General features: G+C 42.0%; 1 protein-coding gene across 1 annotated transcript in view; it reads right to left on the bottom strand.

Annotated features, from left to right (window-relative positions):
- Positions 1-1674: 1674 nt before the first annotated feature.
- Usp3 (ubiquitin specific peptidase 3) overlaps positions 1675-23974 on the bottom strand; it is a 75013-nt gene continuing 52713 nt past the window's right edge. The window contains exons 8-15 of the mRNA XM_028866299.2: positions 22828-22941; positions 14115-14261; positions 11307-11413; positions 11114-11194; positions 4358-4476; positions 3993-4106; positions 3821-3888; positions 1675-2369 (exon numbers count right to left, since the gene is read on the bottom strand). Of these exons, the coding sequence (XP_028722132.1) occupies positions 2204-2369; positions 3821-3888; positions 3993-4106; positions 4358-4476; positions 11114-11194; positions 11307-11413; positions 14115-14261; positions 22828-22941 (916 nt within the window). The 3' untranslated portion in view covers positions 1675-2203. The remainder of the gene's footprint in view (positions 2370-3820; positions 3889-3992; positions 4107-4357; positions 4477-11113; positions 11195-11306; positions 11414-14114; positions 14262-22827; positions 22942-23974) is intronic.

The raw sequence follows: 23974 nt of genomic DNA, 5'->3' as shown, positions 1-23974 counted from the left end.
GTTTCTCCACCATGGAGAGAGACTTGTGTTGCCACAAACTGTTTGTCCCCACCTGTGTGGGAGGACTTGGAGTTTCCTGTTCCCAGGGGCTGATGGGACAGGGGATGCATGAGGCCCTGCCTGAGCATGAGCTCTGAGCAAAAAGCTGCATGCAGGCTAGAATGTGTGATGTGGAGAAAGCCTTAACACAGAAAGGCAAGCTTGTAAGAGGTGCAGTAGAAACAGGCACATTTACATCCCGATGTTCAGACGCACAATGCAAATGGGTGCGGTCACTTTCTCAAAAAGTCCTCATGGTGCCACTCACACTGTCAAGTAAAACCGAGCAATAAACCACGACAGAAATTCCCAGAGATGATATGATGCACACCCCTTGTCTGCCAACAGCACTGCCTGCCTTAAAAACCGCTCTCCCAACACAGCAGTCCAGTGTGCCGCTGTGTCACCTGATGGACAGTGTCAGCTCCCCTGAGTCTGTACTGTGTAAGTCATCACAGTTGCCCATGGAGAGGCCAAGACCTGAGTGCCACTGTCAAAGAGTCTCCCTTCTAAGCAGAAGAGCCTGGATTTGCAGGAGCTTGTTCAAGGTCAGGTAAGACAGTCAGGCTTAGTTGTGTTCATCAAGGTTCTAATATATCAGAGCAAATCATGTGACTCTGTCTGGATCAAACCAGTAGAGTAATAGAACTGCCTATGCTCTACCTCCTAACTCAGCACAGTTCCTTAATGTCTTCCCGGATGCTTAAAACACAATGCCACAGCTCTGTTTGTCTGCGTGACAGTTTAAACCAGTGTTGTTGTCCAAGAGAACCCATGCCTTGTGGAAATGCACCAGACTGCACTGTCCTGTGCAATCCAGCACTGGGACCATGACTACTGTGACTGAGGAATGCATTTTCAATTTAACCACATGTGGCCATTGTCCTGACAGGTTCAAGTTAGGTTTGTATTCAAGTGCTGATCCAGTGTGTCATTTCTGCTGGGAAGGAATGCAGAAGTTATCCAGCTGATACTACAGTGGAACTGGGCCATGTCTGCTCCATCAACTTCACACTAACCAAGAAAAGCTACCAAACTTTTCCTTAAATAGAAAAAATAAGATTGCTACAAAGTCTGCACGAAGTACATCTTGTCCCTTTTGGAGGTGAACAACGGAACAAGCCGTGCTGGAGTTCTGAACCCTGACTTGCAGGTTCCACTCCCTCCACCCCGACAGTCAGTCACTGGCCTCCAGCACTTGTCATGAGCCGCCTTCTTTAAATGGGCCAAATTTCAGTTTGGGTTGAATCCAAACAGTGCTTCTACCTACTTTTGTGAACAATTTTTTTTTTAAAGCTACTGAATTCAAGAATAGAAACCATTCTTGTTCGGAGACAAAAATACTTCACCTGGCTCTGCTCTCAGGCAGGGAGCGAGTTAAAAACCAGACTAAAGATGACTCTACTTCTGTCTGGAAGGGGTGCCACAGCAACACCTGAAGTCAGGTGACTGTCAACTTTGGAGGGTAACACCTCACCTCTGATGGGCAAACAATCCGCCTCACAGGACACACCTCTACCATGCAGCCCAGTCACAGGGCTTTTCAAACATTCTCAGTGCTCCTGGCCTGCCTGCTCCAAGGACATACTGACATTAGAACAGAAACAAACAGCAATTCTGGAACTTGAGCACAGATGCGACAGAACTGACAGATTTATTTAACGCTGAGAAACAGAAGCCCAGAGACACAGGCAGTGGCAATGGCCTGGTCTACTGACCTTCAGCTACCACCTACAGTCAGAAGGAATTCCTGAGCAGGCACTGTGAGACCAGTGGGCCACAGGTCCTGCGCACACAATCCTCACTGGAGTCCCTGACCTGGCCGGCCACTATGAAAGGCAGCAGGTAGGGTGGCTCTCAGCATGTGCCTTGGTGACAACTGAAAACATTAATATAAAAAGTCAAACAGAACTAAGTCCTGGAAACTACATATAAAACTCGAGTTATTACAACTAAAGCAGCCAATCCAAATGCCTGCTGAGGTTTTCTGGTGACAACAACAAAAATTAGGTGGTGCCCATACTGAGTAAGTCACTACCATCAACCAAACTAAACCCCAAACTGGAAATTGAAAAGTGCATAACGAAATTAACTCTTGGATCAAGTATTTATGGAAAGTTGGAAATGTTTGTCCGGTAAAGTTGAATTGTGGTCAGAGGAGGTATTAAAGTTTATCTGATCCAGCTCTGGCCTGACGCTCCACATAGAACAGAATGTAGGCCTTTGCCTTCCCAACGGTGTCCTCATCAGTCACTGTTACAGTACTGTCGTTGAAGTGGAACCAGCGGCCTTCATGAGCTGCATATGCTGTGTAATGTCCAGAACCGACCCTGTAAAGAAAGAGCAAAAGATAAAAGACGACAGAAGTAAAATGAACGAGTAAGTAGAAAAAGGTCTGGGTGGTGGTGCACACCTTCAATTCCAGTACTTGGGATCTCTGTGAGTTTGGGGCCAGCCTGGTCTACATAGCAAGTTCTAGGGTTACACAGTGAGACCCAGTTTCAAATGATTTAAAAAAAAATCTACAGAAGTCACAAAAGGATCTTTGCAGTTGTGCAGTGCTAAAGGTATTAATAAGTAGAGTAATTAAAGAATAAAAACTGGAAACCTCTAGTTTGAGACGGTTAGTTGAGCTCTTGTGTTTACCTTCCTCTAAACCCACAGACAAGGAATATATTGACAGTGGGAAACTACTACACCAACTGAGCACAAAGTGAGTTTCTAGAACACGCAGCAGATGCCACCGAGGCAGCGAAGAAGCTAGAGAGCTGTAGAGAGCCTCGTAAGTGTATGTGGAAACCTCTGGAAAACATGCAAAACTAATGACAGAGTTCTTGTCAGAAAGGGGGGCAAAACCTCAGCTCAGCAATCAGTGTGCCTTGAAGAAAGCCTCCTGTGACTGCCCTGTCAGCACTGACTGGGTGAGCAGAGCAGGTACAGACCGCCATGGCTGCTCCAAGAGCCTGAGTAGTCTTGCTTTCTCGAGCACTAGGGGAAGATCCAGCTTTAGAAGAGTGCAAAAAGGGAGACGTGAGACAATCACAGGGATCCCACGCAGAAAGCCAGAGAGAAGCCAGAACTCTCCAGTGCCAACACTGACACAAGAGTAGGATGTTAGAAGAGAAAAGGACAATTCCCGAATACAAAAATGTGACAGTGGACTGGCAGCACAGTGTTCAGGGGCAGAAAGGATCCAAAAGGGATTCCAGGAGGGAAAAGAGAATGAGGCTGAATATAAAATACTTCCATTAGTAAAGACACTACTAGTGTCCCTGTTTCTGTGTAAGGAAAGCAACGGGGTGCTTATAAAAACCAGTGGGCTCAGCCTCCCCACTATGACAGTCAGTGGAACAGTGTCCACACAGAGAGAGGGAAAGGATCTGTGATACAGGTGGTGGCTTGTCCAAGTTTGAAAGTAATTATTCTTTATCAGAAAGGTAAACTCAAGGTACAAACCAAGCTTTCAGGACAAAACCAGAAACCAGACTTCCTCTACAAAACTAAAAGTGAATCTTTAAAGTAGGTGACATGGTAAGTCATTGCAAATACTGCCAGTCTGCAGCGGTGTGGAGTCAAGGGTGGACCGCTCCCAATCTGCTTTTGTAGGCTTTCCTGCTTCACCGTCAGTCTTCTCAGGAGTGTTCCACAAAGGACACTCTGCACCCTTTAATGACTCTGCACCCATTTGTAGGGAGTACAGGGAGAATCAATGACTGACTAGAAACTGCAACCATCTTCTGTGGCTACCACGTATCCCAGCTCCAAGAAGCTGACAACTTACCCAGAGCCATGGTGCACCACCACAGCAGCGAGGTCATACAGGCAACTCTCGGGGCCGCTGTTCTCTGGCTACAGAACACAGGAGAGGTACCGGAGAGCTGAGTTAGGAGCAGAGGTCAATGGCAGCCCAGGGCCTGCTTCCCTGCCAAGACTTCCTCTCCCGGCTGCCTTACCTCTAGTAGGTAGCACTTCATGTCCAGGCCTCTCAGCGGGAATTCTACGTACGTGTCAACTTTGTTTCTTAAATACGCTGTCCAGTGAAACCTTTTCAAGTGCAAGCACAGCACCTGGTGACAGATCAGGACAAAGACTGAGAACAACCCCAGCTAACTCGCCTTTCGGTACTCAGTCCAGCACGCCCCGTTTTCTCCTGACTTGATACTACTCTCTTCCTGCATACCTTATCAATGACCAGGTTCCAGCTCTGACTGCAAACCGTAGAGACCAGTCGGAACTGTTCACAGAGTTTACAGTTAATCTAACCCTTCCCGGGCATCTTCTCCATGAAAAGCCACCCTAACTGAAATGCATCACTGACCTTGGGAAGTTTTTGAATCCAAAACTTTTTTGTGGACTTTTGTTTCTTTTTGCACTTGTGGCACATATACAACTCTGTCTCATCGAGTTCCTCCAGGTCGGTGAAGCTTCGGAGACAATCTGCAACAAGTGGTTTTGACAGCATTAAAACGTGCTGGCTTTTGTAGAGCAGTGCACTAACTTAAAGCAAAACGACCCAGGTTCCAAGCTCTAGAACTTGAAAAAAAGTGAACCATCCCCAGGATTAAGCTAGAAACCAGAGATGTTTGCTGAGAAGAAAGACCAGGTTTAAAATACTGAGCTAGCTTCACACTTTTCATGAGATCATCTGTAAATGCTAATAAAGATGGATTCCTGATGAAATCAACACTTCAATAGCTATTTCCTCTCAGTGTGTGACCCGAGCACATAAAGTCAGATTTTACAGCTAATCTAAACCCGTCCAGAATCCCCTAGATAAGGCATGGCTACGTTCTGAGAGGTCATTCTCAGAAATGTCGTCCACCTCCTTTGAGAAAGGGTCACTGACTGACTGGCCACCAAGTTCTAGGGACCCCCTTGTCTTCCTCCCCAATGCTGCGATTACAAGCCTGCCTGGCACCTGTAGGTGGGTTCTGGGCCCTTTACAGCCTTGTGGGCTGTCAGCTAAACCACTGTGCTAGCTCAGAACGTGCTTTTCTACACAAAGGAAGGACATTTTAAATACATATATACACACAGACACTGTTTAAGAGACTGCACAGACACAACCTATCTTTTGCTATCACTGAGTGGGCCTCAAAGTACTAGGTGTGGTGTTCTGCAGGAGCCCATATGGGAAGCAGACTGCATGACCAATGAGCATCCATCCACAGAGCACCCACATCTTGGTAGAGCTTCCATGTCTGCTCAACTGTTGTTAAGGGTGAATAAGGTACTGACAGTACTTTATTGCTTTCTAGGGGAAATCTACACTTTTTGAATCTCAGGATTCTCATGTTTGAGGGCCTGTTTCACAACTGGCAGTTTTCCATATGAAACTGTTCAAATAGCATCTCCATGGAGAGAAGGAAGTAAAACTGGTTTGTTTTAGTCATTAGATTACCCTTTATGTACTCTGCAAAGCGAATTTAGCAAACCAGTAAATGAAAAGTATATAGGGTACACATTTTATTGCCTTTAAAAATTATGTAATTTATAGCCAGGTGGTGGTGACACAAACCTTTAATCTCAGCACTTAGGAGGCAGAGGCAGGCCGATCTCTGTGAGTTTGAGGCCAGCCCGGTCTACAGAGCGAGATCCAGGCCAGGCACCAAAACTACACAGAGAAACCCTGTCTCAGGAGGGGGCTGAGGGGAGTTAGGGAGGAAATTTTCAGTTCCATTTCTTCTTGGATCAAAGTTCCTATTGGAAACACTAAAGAATTTCAATGCACATGAACCGTACCTAATGGTGCAGGCTGTAATGGGACTGCTTAGAAGACTAAGGCAAGAGGATTAGAGTTGAAGGCTGCTTGGGCTCACTACTCACTGTGAGTAAGTGGCTAACTTTATGTTCCAATATAAAACATACTAAAAGGTCTGCACAGAGCTAGGTGGTATGCTTCCCTAGCTATGTGTAAGTACCTGGGTACAACCTCTAGTCTCACACATTCTTTTTATCTTACATAAATTTCATCATTCTACAGTCACATATAGTCTCATAAGCCATTTTTACAATATTCCTTCAGTGCAACTATTAATGTTAGCTTGGTATTCACCACATGAAATGTTCCACCCTAAGCTAGTGGAGGTCACTGGGGTTAAATCTATGCCAGTTTTTGTTACTGGTTTCTGACAAGAAGCAGTGCTTTAACAAAAGCGCTCTGGCGGAACACCCACCACGACAAACTGGGCAGGTGTTCTCAAGAGCAGCTTCCCACCTGCTGCTTGAGGTTGGCACTGTTACCTGATGGGTCCTGTGGGAAATCACACCATGGATGTGAAGGAACTGCTCTAGCAAGTTCCAGAGCCAGGCGACTCCCAGGCCAAAGCCAAGGCTGTGCTTTGGAATGATGCTGTGGAGAACTGCCCATTGTCTGTCTGATCTGGTCCTGCACACATTTTCGTATCAACAGCTGCTGTTTAGTACTTTTAGGACGTTCCTACCCAATTTCTATCTTGCCTCTACTTGATTTCTTTAGCTTCTCATAAGGAATGTCTGCCTACAGAGAAACTTTTGAACAAATTTAGGGAGTAATTTTGAAAAAACTGCTGTTACCATGCTGGGTCTTCACATGCGTAGCATGGTTGAGGCTTTTTTCTTCTTCCTCTAGGTCATTTGTTACTTTTATGTAGCCCAGGCTACCCTCAAACTCAAAATCCTATTGCTCTGATAATGAGATTATCAAGATTCTCTGCCATGCCCAGTGGTCCTGCTTATTTTTGTTTATTGTTGAATACTTTTTTAGTTTTTGTGGCTACTATAGGGAGACTTTTGCTGTATTCAAAATGATTTTTTTTCCTCCATCTTGTTTTTTTTTATTTTGTGTGTACCATGTGTTTGCAGTACCCCTAAGAAGCCAGAAGAGGGCGCTGGATGGCCTACAGTTGTGAGCTACTATGTGGGTTCCAGGAATTGAGTCCAGGTCCTGAGGAAAAGCAGCCAGTGCTTTTAACCACTGGGCCAGCCATCTTTCCGGACTCTTCTCTGTTTTCTATGTGACCACCTCACTAAGCTCTTCTATCTCTGTTTAGGATTCAGTTATCAAAGCACTGTTTGTATTTTTTTTTTTTTTAACTGAAGGATGAGTAAGGCTGGAGATGTAGCTCAGTGGTCAAGTGCATATTTAACATGTGTAAGACATCTGGTTCTGCATGTGGGACAGAGAGCAAGAGCGCTCAGAATGTTTTAGGTATGTAATCAATTCATCTGCAAATGTTGACAGTTTGCTCTTTCCTCTTGGGTGGTTTGTTCATGGTTGCCTGTTGCCTTCATCCCCTAGAAGAGGCTAAGTGGCTGGGCGACGGTGGCACACACCTTTAATCCCAGCACTTGGGAGGCAGAGCCAGGCGGATTTCTTTGAGTTTGAGGCCAGCCTGGCCTACAGAGCGAGATCCAGGACAGGCACCAAAACTACACAGGGAAACTGTCTCAAAAAAAAAAAAAAAAAAGAGGCTAAGTGATCACTTTAAGTAGCAGGGTTGTTACGGTTTAAATGTGAAATGTTCCACCATGAGACCATGATTTGAACACCTGGTCCCCAACTGACCACAGCACTGTTTGGGCAGGCTGTGCAATCTGGCTACAGGAGGTGGGCTGCTAGGAAATGGGTCTTGTAGGATTTGCCGTGAGCTCTGTGCTTCCTAGCCCATGAGATAGTAAGTTATGCCACAAGCTGCTTTTGTGCCCTTCCCACCAGGATGGACTGTAACCTCCTACACCATGAGTCAAAATAACCCCTTCTCCTCTGTGCTGCTACCAAAGCAATGAGAAAAGTGTTACCAAGAAATGTTGTCTTTGTTGTGATAAGTCTGACCTTTTTTGATTTGTGGGCCTTTAAAAATGGTTTGTAGAAAGAATATACAAGTTTGGAGCAGCTAGGTAGAGAAGCCCTAGAATTCTGTCAGCAGCATAATGGCCATTCTGGCAGGAGTGTAGAAGATCAGAACACCAACAGAAATGCAGACAGTAAAATAGGCTAATGAGGGTTCAAGGACTTTATTGGAATTGGGCATTCAGGCTACAATCTGTAACATCTGCCTATGTCCTGCTACCCTGAGTAAAGCTGAATTATGTTGTGGACTAGCTGATTTGGTGGAGGAAATTTTATTTTATTTTTATTTATTTATTTTTTTAATGACAATGGACAAAATTGTCTTTTGTCCAGATGGCCTCCTCTGGATATGAGAAGAATGTTTAGTGAAAGGATCAAGATCTCCTCTTCAGGCAGCTATGTGTATTTTGGGTTTTTTTTAAGATTTGTTTATTTATTATGTATACAGCATGTATGACTGCAGGCCAGAAGAGGGCACCAAATCTCATTACAGATGGTTGTGAGCCACCATGTGGTTGCTGGGAATTGAACTCAGGACCTTTGGAAGAGCAGTCAGTGCTCTTAACCTCTGAGCCATCTCTCCAGCCCGGTGGAGGAAATTTTAAAAACAGTGTAGTATACAGTTGTAGCATAGCTGTGCCTCACTGCTTTTGGCCAGATTGACAGAAGGGAAGAAGAGCAAACATTAAGAACATATGCAGTTGGTGAAGGGAGTGTGTGAGCAGATTTGAAACTCTGAATGAAGTGGTCTGGACCAAAGAAGACTTTTGTTAAAACGATTAACGTCATTACGACAAATCTCCTGAGGACGAGCCAGTGAGCTGGCTCGGTGAGTGGGTGAAGGCACTTGTTGCCAAGTCGGACAACCTGAGTATGACTGCTAGGACCCACATGGTAGACAAGGGAACAGACTTCTTTCTCCAAGTTGTCCTCTGACCTCCACACATACACAAACGTAATACAACTTAAATGTTTGCACCTCATGTTGGGACAATAGGATTTGTAATAGGACAGTAGAGTACTTGAGGGAAGACGTCACTGACAGAAGCCTCCAGGGCATAACATACAAATTCACTGGAAAGGAGAGGGCTTGAATAGAGTACAAGGTTAGAGTCTCTAATAACACACTCAAATAGGACAGCCTAGGAAAATGCCCAGGTCCAGCTCTACAGGAGACTTGACACATGTACAAGACTTACAGGTAATCACACATTTCCATCTCTACATAATAAATAAATTCAACATGCCCCTGCAAATGGTTTAAAAGGGGGAGATGATCATTTTGAGTTCATATTTTTATTCAGTGAGGAGACTTTAGTTCCATTCTTCTGTATCTTCTGTATATGTGGATACAATTTTGCATCTTCGTCAAAAAGTAGTTGGCTGTATCAACATGGACTAATTTCTAGGTTCTTTCAATGTCAGTCACATACTTTATTACTATACAGCCTTTGGTATTAGGACTATTTCTAATGTGTTTAGAATTCAAACCTTTTTTTCTATCACATAAATTATGATAACTGCAGGGATTCTGTCTTTCATTTTGTTGCTATTCTGTATCATGTTTATTGGTTTGAGTATGTTGAACCATCCTTGCATCCCTAGGATGACTCCCACTTGGTTATGGTATGGCTTTTTAACATTTTATTTGTGTACTACAATTTCTATTTTACAGAAACATTGGTATGTCAGCTCCTTTTTATCACCACAGGAAGATACTGAGTGATGCTTTATGAAGACAGCTGGGCAGAATTCCTTCCATCTCAATTTGTTGTAGCTAACACATACTAATTGTACAGATTAATGGTTCACTGTGGTGATGCACATCATTCCCATTATTTCTACTTTCAAGTTGTTGGTGTGTCTTCATTTTCAAGTGTGAGTAGGAACATGTGATCCATATCTGTGTCTAGTTTATTTATTATTTATTATTCACTTACCATGACATCCTCTGGTTCCACCCATTTCCCTGTAAAAGATAGGATCTACCAGGCCAGTGCAGTGGTGTCTAGAGACGGGAACATCAAGGAAGGTGTGGGCCTTCAATTACTGTTTCAAGCCCATTACTCATCTGTTTATACTTTGTGTTTCTTGGCTAAATTTTGGTAGGTTGTATGTGTTCAGGTATTTACCCATGTCTTGTATAGTTTTTCAGAATTTGAAAGAATGATTCATGATTTCTTTGTATTTTTATGGTATCCATCCTCTCCGGTTTTATTTGGGTCTTCACTTTCTTGCTTAGTCTATTTATAGATTGGTCGGATTTTTTATCTTTTCAAAAAGCTTTTACACTTTCCTAGTAGTTTCAATTTTATTTACAATTTGACCTTTATTCTGCCCATCTTTATGTATATATTTGTTGCATAGCCTCTATCAATATTACTTCTAATGTCATTTTCATGTTTCTAGATGTTTTATTTCCTTCTATCTTCAAGGTCATTTAAGAGCAAGTTGTTTCCCTTATATATCCTCCTTAATTTACAGTTTTACTCTGTTGTGACTTCTTTGTTTTGAGACAGGATCTCACCACATAGCCCAGGCTGGCCTCAAATGTGAAATTGTCCTGGCTTCCCTAGTGCTGGGATTACAGGCATGGACCACCACACCAAGACTTCCATGTTTGGCCTAGCATCTGATCTTTCCTCAAGAATTCTGCATGTACTGAAAAGAACGTGTACACTGCAGCTGCAATACATATTCTGTAAATGCTCATTTGCTTCATAGTATGGCTCAACTCAGATTTTCTGTCTGTCCACTAAGGAAGGTGAAGTACTGAAATTCCCAGGTATGATTATACTGGAGTACTCCCTTTATAAATAATATTTGGTGGGTCCATGTAAGGTATAGCTTCTGAGTCTATCCATTCCTTAGTATGATTTCTAGAGTTCTCCTGTTCCCTCAAAACACCAGTCCTCAAAATATACTTTTTCACCAGGCAGTGGTGGCACACACCTTTAATCCCAGCACTCAGGAGGCAGAGCCAGGCAGATCGCTGTGAGTTTGAGGCCAACCTGGTCTACAGAGTGAGATCCAGAACAGTCAGGGTCTCTGACTTCAAAAACAACAACACAAAGGTAAAAAGAGGAGAAACCTAAGTATTTACCCTTCGCTGACAAACCATGTGGAGGTATTCTTCCTACAGGATCTGGGAGTAGTAAGTACAACACAGTGTGAAGCACACACAGATAAAAAGCTGCCCAGACTGTGAGCTCTAACAGGATAGCAACATTAAAATGCCCATACCTCGTAATGAGCAAACTGGCCCGCTTTCCTGGTTCTTAGAGCGCTTGCTTCTGAACTGACTTGGAATATCTAAAGAGAGATCTTAAAAGGAGAGAACCAGAGTCATTAAAGGCACTTGACTTCACTACAGATTTACCAAAAAACAAAAAACAACAACAAAATCCAGCAGCACATCTCGTGCCAGTCCCCTTACCTAGGAATGGATCAAACTTCCTCGACTCTGTCCCACAGATGAGGCAGTTGACCTCATTCTGGAGAATTCCTCCGAATATTGCTGTGACAACAGTTGATGCTCCATTTCTAAAGAAACACCACATGGGAAACAGCTCATAAAAATTGTTCTTAGTTCTTAAGACATTAACACTGGGCAAACAGATCTCATGAATGACTGCACATGTGATAGATGACAGCTTCCCCAGCAGAATACACCCATCAGAAAAGAAGTGTGGCCTTGCGTTTTACTCCTGCACTGTGCAAGGCCTTGCTGAGGCTACAGAATGTTCCAAACTACTTGATGTCATATCCTCAACCTGAGGAAATAAAGACATTTACTACAGCTTGAGTTAACAACCACTACAGGTAAGAAAAGGTGCTGCTGTGTACCAGTGCGCCCTTGTCAAAAGTACAACAATTTCATAAAAACAGTGTAAATAAAAAGACACCACCTTACCAAGCAACGAGAAACTCAGCACCTGAGTGCTCTAACATGGTTATTCCTCTGCTCCAGCTGCGTGAGCAGGGAGAGCGACAGGAAGAGCACCTGACTCCAAGACTTGCTAGACATAAAATCCTCACTCCAAACAGCACTTTGGGTGTTCATCATTATTTTATCAGCAAAAAGTCAGGCAACACCTTCGCTTGCTGGTATTTTTTCCCCAGACCGACCACAGGCTCAGAAAGAAGAAAGGGTACCTGGAGTAGCAAGTGTCCTGTATGCGGGTTCCATTCTGAGCACCCCTGTTTGTGAAGTGAGCGCTCAGAGCTGTGTATATATACTGCGGTTCCTGCTTTGCAGTCCAGGACGCTGAGACAGAGGGTCAGGACCCAGCTTAGGTCATGCAGCTGCTCTCCACATTAAGCCCTTTATTTAACCAAGACACTACCAATGGATATTGAGGTGCTTCAGTGTCTGCTCTCAGTAATAGAGCAATAATGGCCAAGGGTCAGTGTGTACACTTTTAATCCCAGCACTCAGGAGGCAGAGGCAGGCAGATCTCTAAGTGTTCAAAACCAACCTGATCTATATAGCAAGTACAGTGACTGCACAGAGACCCTGCCTGTAATAATAATAATAATAATAATAATAATAATAATAATAATAATATTACAACAAATACTTGTTTGTGAGCCTTGTGCAATTACTTGAACCAGAAAATACCATTTTGCCTGCAGCAACCAGTTTCTCTTACACTGAGCAGAGATTTCTGCACCACACCATGTTAAACCTACTGCCATGATGGTAGACAAAAAACTATCCAAGCAACTTCACTACATGCAAAAGAAATGGATTTTAAAAGGCTGAAGGGACATTAGGAACTATAGGACATAACAGCCGTTTCAGGTTTTCCATTTATACCTGTGTCATAACCAAAGAACATACAAGTTCTATGAAAATGAAGAGCTACAATTGACCCTTGCATGCTAATGTACACACGCAAAGTTGTCTTTAATTGAAATGGAAACTGCTTCATTAAAAAGCAGTGCATTAAAACTCATTCCTCATAATCATATCCTGGGAAAAATCAAGTTTCAGCCATCTGGTGGGCATGGCATTAAGATTAATAAATAATTTCCAAAGTGCTTGCTGTTCTGTTGTATTAGTGCTAACAACCGTCTGGGCATTTCTATCTCATTACCACCCCACTCCTAGCTTCCAGAAGTGCTTTTAACAAAAATCTCTAGATCTTGAAACATCCTCCCATGAAATGAAGCAAATAAAGGGAAAGCTTTAGTATTTGACATATTTTTTCTTCTAACTTGCAATTGCTAGTCTTTAAATAGACTAATACTAAAATTATATCCCATGAAGATTTACACAGTGCAGTTCCACTGGAATGCCCCAGGCTCATAAGACACTGAGGACACATACGCTCTCATTTCAGACAGGTTATCTTCGATAGAGCACAGATCGTTAGTTTTATATAGGAACATGCTATAATAATATACAAACAGATTCTGATTTAACACTTTTTAAGTGGGTGCTAGGACGACAAACAGCTTGACCGGATCTTAGGACTTCCCTTTCTCCCATGTACTCTGACTGGAACTTCAGGGTCCTGGAGTAAGCTGGTAATTCACACTGGTCGCTTTTCAGTGACACTGCAGGATTGGAGGGTGAGTGCCAACGACCAGAAAGTACTAGTGTCTTCTAAGTCCTCTCCTACATAAAGAATCCTCTCTAAAGAATACTGACAACTGAAAAGGGCTGAACACGGTGCAGACTCAGGAAGCAGGCACACTCTGGAAGTCCCAGGCTAGCCAGGGCTACAGAGTAAAGCTGTCTTTAAAAGATATAAATAACTAGAGTCCATACTGAAATAATAAAGACTTTCCTTCTCAGCAAAATAGCTGTTCTGATATCAGAGTATGTCTCAGGCTGTTAATATAAAGGAAACAAGACAAAAGGTTTTGTTCACAGTAAGGGACAAGAAAAAATTCAGAAAACTTACTAATTTCTCAGTTTTACTCAAGAAGAAAGAAATGCTTTTAGCAAACATTACTACTGTGTGTGCAAGAGACACTGCTAGCTCAGTCTGGAATTGGACCCACAATCCAATGTTCTGAGATTACAGATTGGGTCCCTGCTCTCAGTAGTATTACATTATTCAGTATATCTGGTAGAAAATCTTTTAAATGCTAATTAAATCTCACCAAAAATAATGAGAACCACATCAAGATGTAAATGTAAATGCAAAAGCAGGTGGCAGGTGTGCGAGCGCATGCGCACACATATATACACCACACACATTTCTGAGTAGAGCAAAAGTAAGCTAAGTCTTACATGCAGCATTTGTTATTTGCAGACAGAGTAGAATTCTCCTGTAGAATTGCTGATCTGGAAACACCATTGAAGCCACCCTGAAGTTCCAAGTGTAGGTGATCCAAAAGGTAGCGCATGAATTCGTGGGCATCTTGCTGCTGATAACCCCTTGAAGTAAACAAAAACAGTATGTAGGGAGGCTCTCCCTGTCCATCAAACATCATGAAGGACTGCAGCCCCATGCTCACAAGCATGCCTCCGATTCCCACCCTCTGTCTCACCAGTTCCACACATGACACATATTTCTCTTCATTTCAAAAACCGTGGAATATTAGAGCTAATTGGATTTGCAGTGATTTTCACTGATCTCTCCACTTCAGAAATAAATTAAGGGACAAATTAGGGGACGGGTGGCATATGACTTATCTAAAGTCCTACAAGAGAGTCCTAGAGACAGCACACAAATCTGTACCTCTTAAATGGACCCTGAAATTTCCCACCCTCCCATGGGTCCTCTCTAAAAGGACATAAATCTTTAATCTTTATCTTTAAGACATAAATCTAACCTGAAAACCATGTCTAAGTTTCACTAAAAAAAGTAAGAAATTTAGAACACTTATATATGTTTAAAAACTCATTCTTCGACCTAAGAATTAGTTATTGGGCCTGGTAGGGAGATAGGTCAGTCAGTCTTTACAAGCATGAGGACCTGAGTGCAGTCCCCAGAACCCAAGGGAAACAGTATCACACAATGTCATCCCAACACTGGTAAAGCAAGAAGCCCCACAAGAATCCCCTAGGGCTCCCCGGCCAGGTCAACCAGCCTAGTTCAATCAGCAAGCTCCTAATTCAGGGAGCTACCTCATCTCAAACAGAAAAGTAAAGGAAGGAGAGAAGTTAATTTTAAAAAAGTTTAAATTTTTTCAACTAATTTAAAAAATTGATTTAAAAAAGAAATACCAAGCTGGGTGATGATGGCACATGCCTTTAATCCCAGCACTCAGGAAGCAGAGGCAAGGCAGATCTCTGAGTTCAAGGCCAGGCTGGTCTACAGAGTGAGTTCCAAGACTGCCAGAGCTACAGAGAAACTCTGTCTCAAACCAAGAAAGACCAGATGTCAACCTTTGATCTCCATAAGTGTGTACACACACAAAAAAAATGAGTTAAAGATATCTAATATTCTGTACTTCCATCTTTTGGGCTAGAGAGTATGTTCTTTTAAAAATGCATTGACTCATACACAATTATGCACCACCCTAAATTTAAATACACATAGCAACATACTCTCTTATTACTTATTACATTATATTTGGGAGAGGAGACTTCATGGGATTCTTACACTAACCCAGATCAATGACTAGTGAACAACAATAAAGAGATCCAAATAAAAGAAACGATGATATATCAAATGTATTCTAAAACTATGACAGAAAAGTGTCCTATACACCTTTCACAATTAAGGATCTCCTTAAATGGTAAATTGTTCTGGGGGACTTTTAAGAGTCACTCTTTCAGACAAATTCTCTTTCAGTCATGTAGTTTCCCTTAATATATATATTTTCCCTTTCCTAGAATTGACAAATTATGAGCAGTCTCCTAATTAATGGAACTTAAAAATCAGAAGTTACTTTATTCACTATAGCTTGCCTCAAAGTATAAAATTAGCAACTAACAATATTATGTTCCAATACTTTTAAAGTTACTATAAATAAAACTGTCAAAAGTTCGGCTAGGCAGTAGCAGTGCACGCTTTTGATCCCAGCACTCAGCAGGCATAAGCAGGAGGGTCTCTGTAAGTTAGAGGCTAGCCTGGTCTACAGTTCCAGGACAGTCAGGGCTATGCAGAAACCCTGTTTCGAAAACAAAAATCAAAACACAAACAACTCTCAAGAGTATAGTCCAAAGATACCCAAAGCTTACAGTTAGACATCTACATACAAAGGAAGGCTTTAAGCCAGTTCAGCACATTCACCTGTTTTCATGACTCAAGGTAAGAGCAGGATTATCTGCAAGTCTACAAAAATTTCACTCTACCCCAAATAATCTAGGCCACATTTTTTTCTAAAATATACCATGCAAATACCTTATAACAATTTCATCAGGTGAACACATACTTATCCCTTTAAAAAACAATCTGCTTGATGTATGTTAAAAAATTTCCCAATTACCCTATGATTCTTTAATACCCTAAACATTCTCAACTTATATGAGCTTACAAGTTTCTGTTTAAAATTTTGAAATTTGGGGTTGGGGATTTAGCTCAGTGGTAGAGCACTTGCCTAGCAAGCGCAAGGCCCTGGGTTCGATCCTCAGCTCAAAAAAAAGAAAAAGATTGAAATTTAGCAAAACTAATGTCACTGCTTTTTTTCCCCTGATTCTGAATTTAAAAATGCATTTACACTATATCCCTTAAGAAATACATAGATAAATCTCAGCACCTGGGAGGCTGAGGCAGGGAGACCTCGAGCTCAAAGGCAGCCTGTTCTATATAGTGAGCTCCAGAACAGCCAATGGCCACATAGTGATACCCTGTCTCAAATAAACTAAAAAAAAAGAAAGGAAAAATTAAAAAAGGAAGGAAGGAAGGAGGGAGGGAGGAAGGAGGAGGGAAGGAGGAGGAGGGAGGGAAGGAGGAAGAGAAGAGAGAAGAGAGAGGAAGAGAGAGAGAAGGAGAGAAGAGAAGAAAGAAAGAAAGAAAGAAAGAAAGAAAGAAAGAAAGAAAGAAAGAAAGAAAGAAAGAAAGAAAGAAAGAAAGAAAGAAAGAAATGTGACTGGGCAGTGGTGGCGCATACCTTTAATCCCATCACTCAGGAGGCAGAAGCAGGCGGATCTCTGAGTTTGAGGCCAGCCTGGTCTACACAGTGAGTTCCAGGATAGCCAGGCTACACAGAGACCCTATCTCAGAGAAGTAAAAGTAAGTGATTTATTTTATTTTGTGTATATCAATAGTCACATGCACGTCTGGTGCCCATGGAAGCCAGAAGTAGTTGATGGATCCCCTGAAACGGAATTTACCAGCCACGTGAGCACCATGTAGGTGTTGGGAATCAAAGCCATATCCTCTGCAAGAACAGGTGTTCTTAACCAATGAGCCATCTTTCCAGCACTATATAATTGATTGATTTTATTTTAAAGACTTTCAGATTAGTCAATGAGTCTAAGTATTATTTAGTATCTTATTTTTTCAGTTGTCTCCCAGTTACATAATCCAGGTTCAGAATCCTCTTTAGCTACCTTAGATTTCTCTTGCTTTGTAATTGGGATAAATGGCATGCACATTGTATGTTTCAGGTGTCACCAGTAATTGCTTGTGAAGAAATGGGTTATGAAGACCCAAATGCAGTCTTCATGACACACCAGAATGAAGAGAAAAGACTAAAGGAAATAACAAAGGTTTCGATTTTAATGGGGTTCTTTACAATCAAATTGTTAGACCTAAGATTATCCTCTTCTTTGATGCCTACAAAAAGACTGTCAGACAATCTCTCAGAGTGACATGAGAAATCACACTGCCAATACAGGATGCCTAACAGACCTGGAAGTGTCCTTTCCAAATGGAAGGCCAAGAAAGGATACACTGATGGAGCACAGTAGAGGGACAAGGGGTAAGGGTCGGTCTCTTCATAACAACTTGTGGCATATTAAGACACACATTTTGAAGACAAATGACTATTTTGATAAAGAATAACCAGACAAACTGTCATCAATGAAGCACCTGGTCAGGTTGGAAAGCAACACACTGAATAATGTGTGTTATTATGTATTGGTCCTGCCTAAAAACAGAATAATCTACAAAATGGCTAAGACTAATGAGGGGTCAGAGCCAAGAGCAGCTAGGTTTGATGTGGCAGAGGACGCCTGTAATCCCGAGGCAGGGGGATCACCAAGTCCAGACCGGCCTAGACAACCAAGTAACGACCTCATCTCAACAGAAAAAAAAGAACAAAATAACTTTACACAAGTGGGGTCTGTATTCTCACCAGATACTCAGGAGACTGAGGCAAGAGGATCCTAAGTTTAGGTCAGCATGGACAACCTAATGAGACCTTGTCTCAAATTAAAAAGGGCTGAGGACAGCTCAGTTGTAGAGCACTTACTACTATGTGCAAGGCTCTAAGTCCAATTCCTAATACCACACATCAAAACAGGAGTAAGATAACAGGTGTGTTGGGGAATATTATTTTAAAGTGTGTTACTTTTGTTTATGTTGCATTTATTTAACTCTGTGAAGCTGTGTTACTGTGCTTGTCTAAAACATCTGATGGTCTAAAATCATCATACACAAGTGGGGTCTGTATTCTCCCCAGCTACTCGGAGACTACACTGAAGTAGAGCTGCCACAGTAGATGAGGAAACAGATGTTGTAGAGTATTATTTTAAGATGTGTTACATTTGTTTATACTGTGGGACATTTGCTTAATGATGTAAAGTTGTGTTGCATTCTTTTATGTTTCATTTGTTTAACTCTGTGAGGCTGTGTTACTGTGCTTGTCTAAAACACCAGATTGGTCTAATAAAGAACTGAATGGCCAATGGCAAGGCAGAAGAAAGGATGGGTGGGGCTGGCAGGAAGAAAGAATTGATAGAAGGAGAAATCTGGGCGAGAAAGATCAAAGAACCAGAGAGGAAGGAGGAGGACTCCAGGGGCCAGCCACTCGGCTACACAGCCAGCCACAGAATAAGAGTAAGATTTACAGAAGTAAGAGAATGGGAAAAGCCCAGAGGCAAAAGGTAGATGGGATAATTTAAGGAAAGCTGGCAAGAAACATGGCAAGCTGAGGCCGGACATTCATAATTAAGAATAAGCCTGTGTGTGTGATTTATTTGGGAGCTGGGTGGTGGGCCCCTCAAAGAGAAAAAGAGTGAAAACCCCCAACAACACAGGTGTGGTGGTGCACGCCTGTAACCCTAGCACTCAGGAGGCAGAAGCAGGCAGATCTCCGAGTTTGAAGCCAGCCTGGTCTACAGAGTGAGTTCTAGGACAACCAGGGCTACACAAGAGAAACCCTGTCCCAAAAAACAACAAAGAAAAAAAGAGTAAGACATGCGTCCATAAAGCCTATCAGTCTAGGATAAACAGCCTCTAAAATATCTAAAACATATTAGAGTTTTCTTTTTCTTTGGGAATGGAAGATGGAGCAAAGTCTTATTGTATGTGTAGCCCACTTCAACCCTGCAATCCACGTGACTCAGTCCTGAGAACAAGGACTGCAAATGTGAGTCATCACACCTATCTCATTAATGGCTCTTAACTGAATGATTTATTAATAGGCTGTTTGCATACCTGGTAGAATTTTAAGTTCTATTCATATTTAAAATATGTCAACATTCATAAAAGCATTATAAGTTACTCTTTTGGCCAGAACACTTACAAACCTAAAATATATTGAGCTATTTTTTGCCCAGTGTTTGGCACTGTCATATAAAACCTGAAAATGACAGAAATGAATGTGTTTACCAACAATGCAGAAGCATGCAACAGCACACCTCCTACCAGAACAAATGCTGTTTAAATAAAGAACAGCACAGTATTTTAAAGTCCTCTTTCACAAATATCCCAAAAGATTGAAAATCTCAAAAGATCTTTTATGTTGTCTAGAAAGCCAAGAACCACTAACATAAGGTGAAATCATTCTCCCATGCCTTACATGAATTATAACAAGAACTGAATTTTTTAAAAAAGTTATGTTTTAGGAAGTTGAGGCAATCAGGTTGTACATGGAAGCAGAAATGGCAAGCAAATATGAAATGCAAGTGAGTACCACATGAGCTGATTGAATTTCTAAGGAGGCTTCCATGGAGTGAATAATGCTAGATCCTAAACAAAGAGTTTGGGACCATAGGGCAAACAGACAGCCAGACCACAAGGCAAACACGTGTTGATGGAAGCAGGAGTACCAGAGGCTACCATAAAAGACCATCTATTACAAGAGCACAAACACTTTGACCCAGCAAGTCTGCATTCAAATAACCATACATATATACATACACAGGCTGTCCATCTCAGCAACACACATGCACATACCTATAAACAAATCTACAAAGCTACAGTAAAGAGGCTATTCATAGAACCACTTATTTTTAAAATTAAATACACTTGAACATGTACAAAGATTACCACTGAAAGCACACATGGGAGATCAGGTAACTGGTTGCTTCCAGAAAACAGAAGGACAGTGAGGGACTGAGTGAAAGAAAATACTCAGTGCCTATTCTAATCTTAATCTTTTAAATTTTGAACCATGCATATTTGGCCTACTAAAATAAGGCTGGATGTATTTTTCTAAAAAAAAAAAAAAAAAAAAAAGATGGACAAGGCTGGGCATACTGGGAAGCCAGAGGTATAGTAAGTGAATATGCACACTAGAATGTGAAGAACTAACTTTCCCTGCTAGGTAACTGGCTTTTGGTTCCAGTGGGGGAAAGTAGCCTTGACGTGTATACAAAAGCGGCTGGCTGTATTCATGGTTTTTGCCCATGCTCACTTTGTAAATAAAAGATGCTCCTACTTCTACATGCATGTTTTTCAGAACCCTCTAAGTTCATTCCAGGAGTCAGTTTCCCCAGACCTTGCCCTGTCTTAATCAAGGAAAACAGGATTTACAAATAGGAAAATGGTCAGGGTTATAAGTAAATACAATGGAAGTATAATTCAAGACTCACTGTGCTTCTGCATGACCATGGTTCAAGAACCACACCTATCTGTAAGAGCCTTGAGAAGAAAGTCCTACCCACAGAGCTCAGTGAACCTGCTATCAGCGTCCTCACAGAAATCACAGCAAAGCAAGCTCCACCTCTGGGCTTGTAACTCGGTGCTGTGTGGTGACAATCTCAAGACCTGCATCCTTCAACAAAGGGAAATTCTTTGAGTACACAAAAATGGAGAACAATCACTGCAGGACCAAAAGAAAGACCAGCTGATGGCCAACAGTAAGTAAAGAGACATCAGAATTCATGTGTGTCAGAAATCACCTGAAAGACTGAGTAAATTTCTCAACCTAATTATCTCTTCTGAAGTTCTTTCATTTATCAGCAGAAATACTAAAATCAGTAAACTCAGCAGTTAAAGTAAACCATGCTCACAGCTGGACTATAGAAACCAGAAAGGACAGTGATGAGGTGATGTTTGAGAAAAGCAGATTGCACTGGATGGAAATATGGGTGTGTCAAATACATCTGAGATGGAAGAACCAAGGAAACTCAAGCCACATCTGCTATGAACCAACTCCTAAAGACTTTGGGTTCTAACTTTGGTCAGACCACCAAGTAGATGTGTAAGACTGAGCAAGCTGCTTCTCTGTTTTGACTTCTCTAAACTTAGCGGTAACACGTCCTGCCTTGGCCAAAATGCTTTGTTGCTTGGTTCTTTTGTTTGTTTGTTTGTTTTTGGTTTTTGAGACAGGGTTTCTCTGTGTAGTCTTGGTGCCTATCCTGGATCTCGCTCTGTAGACCAGGCTGGCCTTGAACTCACATCCACCTGGTTCTTCCTCCCAAGTGCTGGGATTAAAGGCGTGTGCCATCACCACCCAGCTGTTGCTTGGTTTTTAATAAGGATAAAGCACTTAGGGCTTGCCACATTCAATAAATGGGAACTACAATGATACGCAAATTTAAAGACTGATGAGTGACATCTGAGCTGTCATTTCTGCTTTTCCTGCCTAGATTCAGGTGACTGTAAATTTCTTAGGAGTCTCTGAGATGAGACTTACAAACCCAGGGTTAACGATAGTTCAGTCAGACACTCAGAGGCTCAACTCACTTGGTAAGCAGTAAATAACAAGACTTTGATTTTTTTACCTTTTAAACATTTCTCTGTACTAAAAGGTACAAGATATATTGTTAAGTTTCACTACGACATATGATTTTTAAACAAAGGATATATTCAAGGTGCCAAATCATGACTTCTAAGAGCTATAACTTGTTTCAATAAAAGAATAAAGTCAGCCAAATGTAGCAAACACTGGCATACCATATATCTGTAATGACCCAAATTATCACAGGGATAGGTAACCAAGAGAGGCAGGACAAGCTACCAGGGAGAAAGGGCAGGTGACTAAGCAGGACTGGCCCTACTATCTCCCCGAGTGAATTCCTGGTCAACCTGGATTGACTGTCCCAGAGCTTTAGAAGCTGGCCAGCACAGTGCCTGCACTGTGGGTTTCCACAGTTTCCTTCCTTTCTTTGTGTGTGGCAGCAGCGTTACGGACTGAACCTGTGGCCTCCCCTCCCTCACACACATCAGGCTAGTGCTCTACGACTGAGCCCCAGCCCTCACTTCAGTCTTTCAGTGGGGATAATAAGATAGTACATGATGACAATTATTTCTCTGTAAAACTTGAAAGAACCAGGCTCAGTGAGAGCACTGGCTGCTCTTCCAGATGACCCAGGTTCAATTCCCAGCACCCACATGGCAGCTCACAACTGTCTCTAACTCCAGTTCCAGGGCTTCTGACACCCTCACACAGACATACATGCAGACATAACAATGAACATAAAAATAAAACTTAAAAAAAAAAAAAAAATATTTAGAAGGATCAAGGAACATTTGTCATCCATTATTTTCCTAGCACACATGGGCTACTTATAAGGGTCTTTAAATAAACCAGTATTTACTCAGTGCCGTCTGCTCATCTAATAAAGTGCTGCTTAGAGCGTCTGTAGTAACATCAGTCTTGTAGGAAGCTAAGAAAGAGCAGGAAGAGCACAGATGTCCTAAGCGCCCTTCAATACTTACCTGAAGTTAGGCATGATCTTCCAGACAACATAAAACAACGACTCGGGACTGAAAGCAGTCTGGCTGCCTTGCCATAAAGCACACAGTGTCTTCCTAAACTCTTCTACCAGAGACCTGGAACAGAGGGAGGATGATAGCTTTAGCATCCACAAAAGACCATCATTTCAACACATGTGGCTCAACTGTCTAAACGACAGTAAAAAAAATGAAAAAATGTCAAGGGCTGAGTCTTCTGAACTCAGCCCAATAGCTATGTGAGAGCATTTAAAAACCCCCTATGAATAGCAGTATCGTTGACAAAATTAATTTTAACTATATAGTTATCTTTGAATGTGTCATGGTACTATCATTTTGTTCACTAAATTTAAAGGAAACATACAAAACAATAAAGCAGTGGATAATTTACAAGCAAATTCCTTAAACATGCTCACTTAAAAAAATGTTTCTTCCCTAGCAGGGCCCTTCCAGGTTGTCCCTATTCATCTCTGCCTCCCTCAGACAGTACGCATGGTCACAAGGCTTCAGGGTTTAACTCCACACACTGACCCATAAACCCAATCTAGAAGGAACTTTGGTCAGGCGATATTTGGTGTTTGTGTCAGGATCTCACTGTGTACTCTGGCTATGTTAGACTTGCTATGTATCAAGGCTGGCCTCAGACTCCAACTCCTCTGCTTCTGCTGGGATTACAGGTGTGCCCACCATGTCTGGGCTTCATGACTGCTTTTATTTAGGTTTTTCCCATTTCTGACAGGAACTTCCTACTGGGCATCTCCCTGGTCACTTCACAGTCACTATGTGCACTGCTCTGTGCTCTCCCAGCTCCTCCCCCAGCAGCTAGTCTTCATTTCTTTCACAGGGACAACCCCCTCCCCCCACTTTTTTAATCAATCAGATGAACTCCTAAAATAAAAACCCGGGAGTATGCCACTTCTGGGGAATTTCCTCAGAACAAAAGTAGTCCTTAGCAACCCCTTCTTTTTCCCATTGCTAGGACACTTTAGTAATGCGAGCTCCCCACTATCTGGGACTATGTGGACAAAAGCTGCTCCCCTGAGCAAGAAGGAGTCTTATGACTTTGCAAAATAGTTCTCAACAGATAATCTCTTAAATTCACATGAGAAATAAAACCATGGATATTTAATTT

This window comes from Peromyscus leucopus, chromosome 7, assembly GCF_004664715.2.
Source record: "Peromyscus leucopus breed LL Stock chromosome 7, UCI_PerLeu_2.1, whole genome shotgun sequence".
Lineage (NCBI taxonomy): Eukaryota > Metazoa > Chordata > Mammalia > Rodentia > Cricetidae > Peromyscus > Peromyscus leucopus.
Note: the sequence above shows the minus strand (reverse complement) of the source record. Positions and strands in the feature narration are given on the sequence as shown.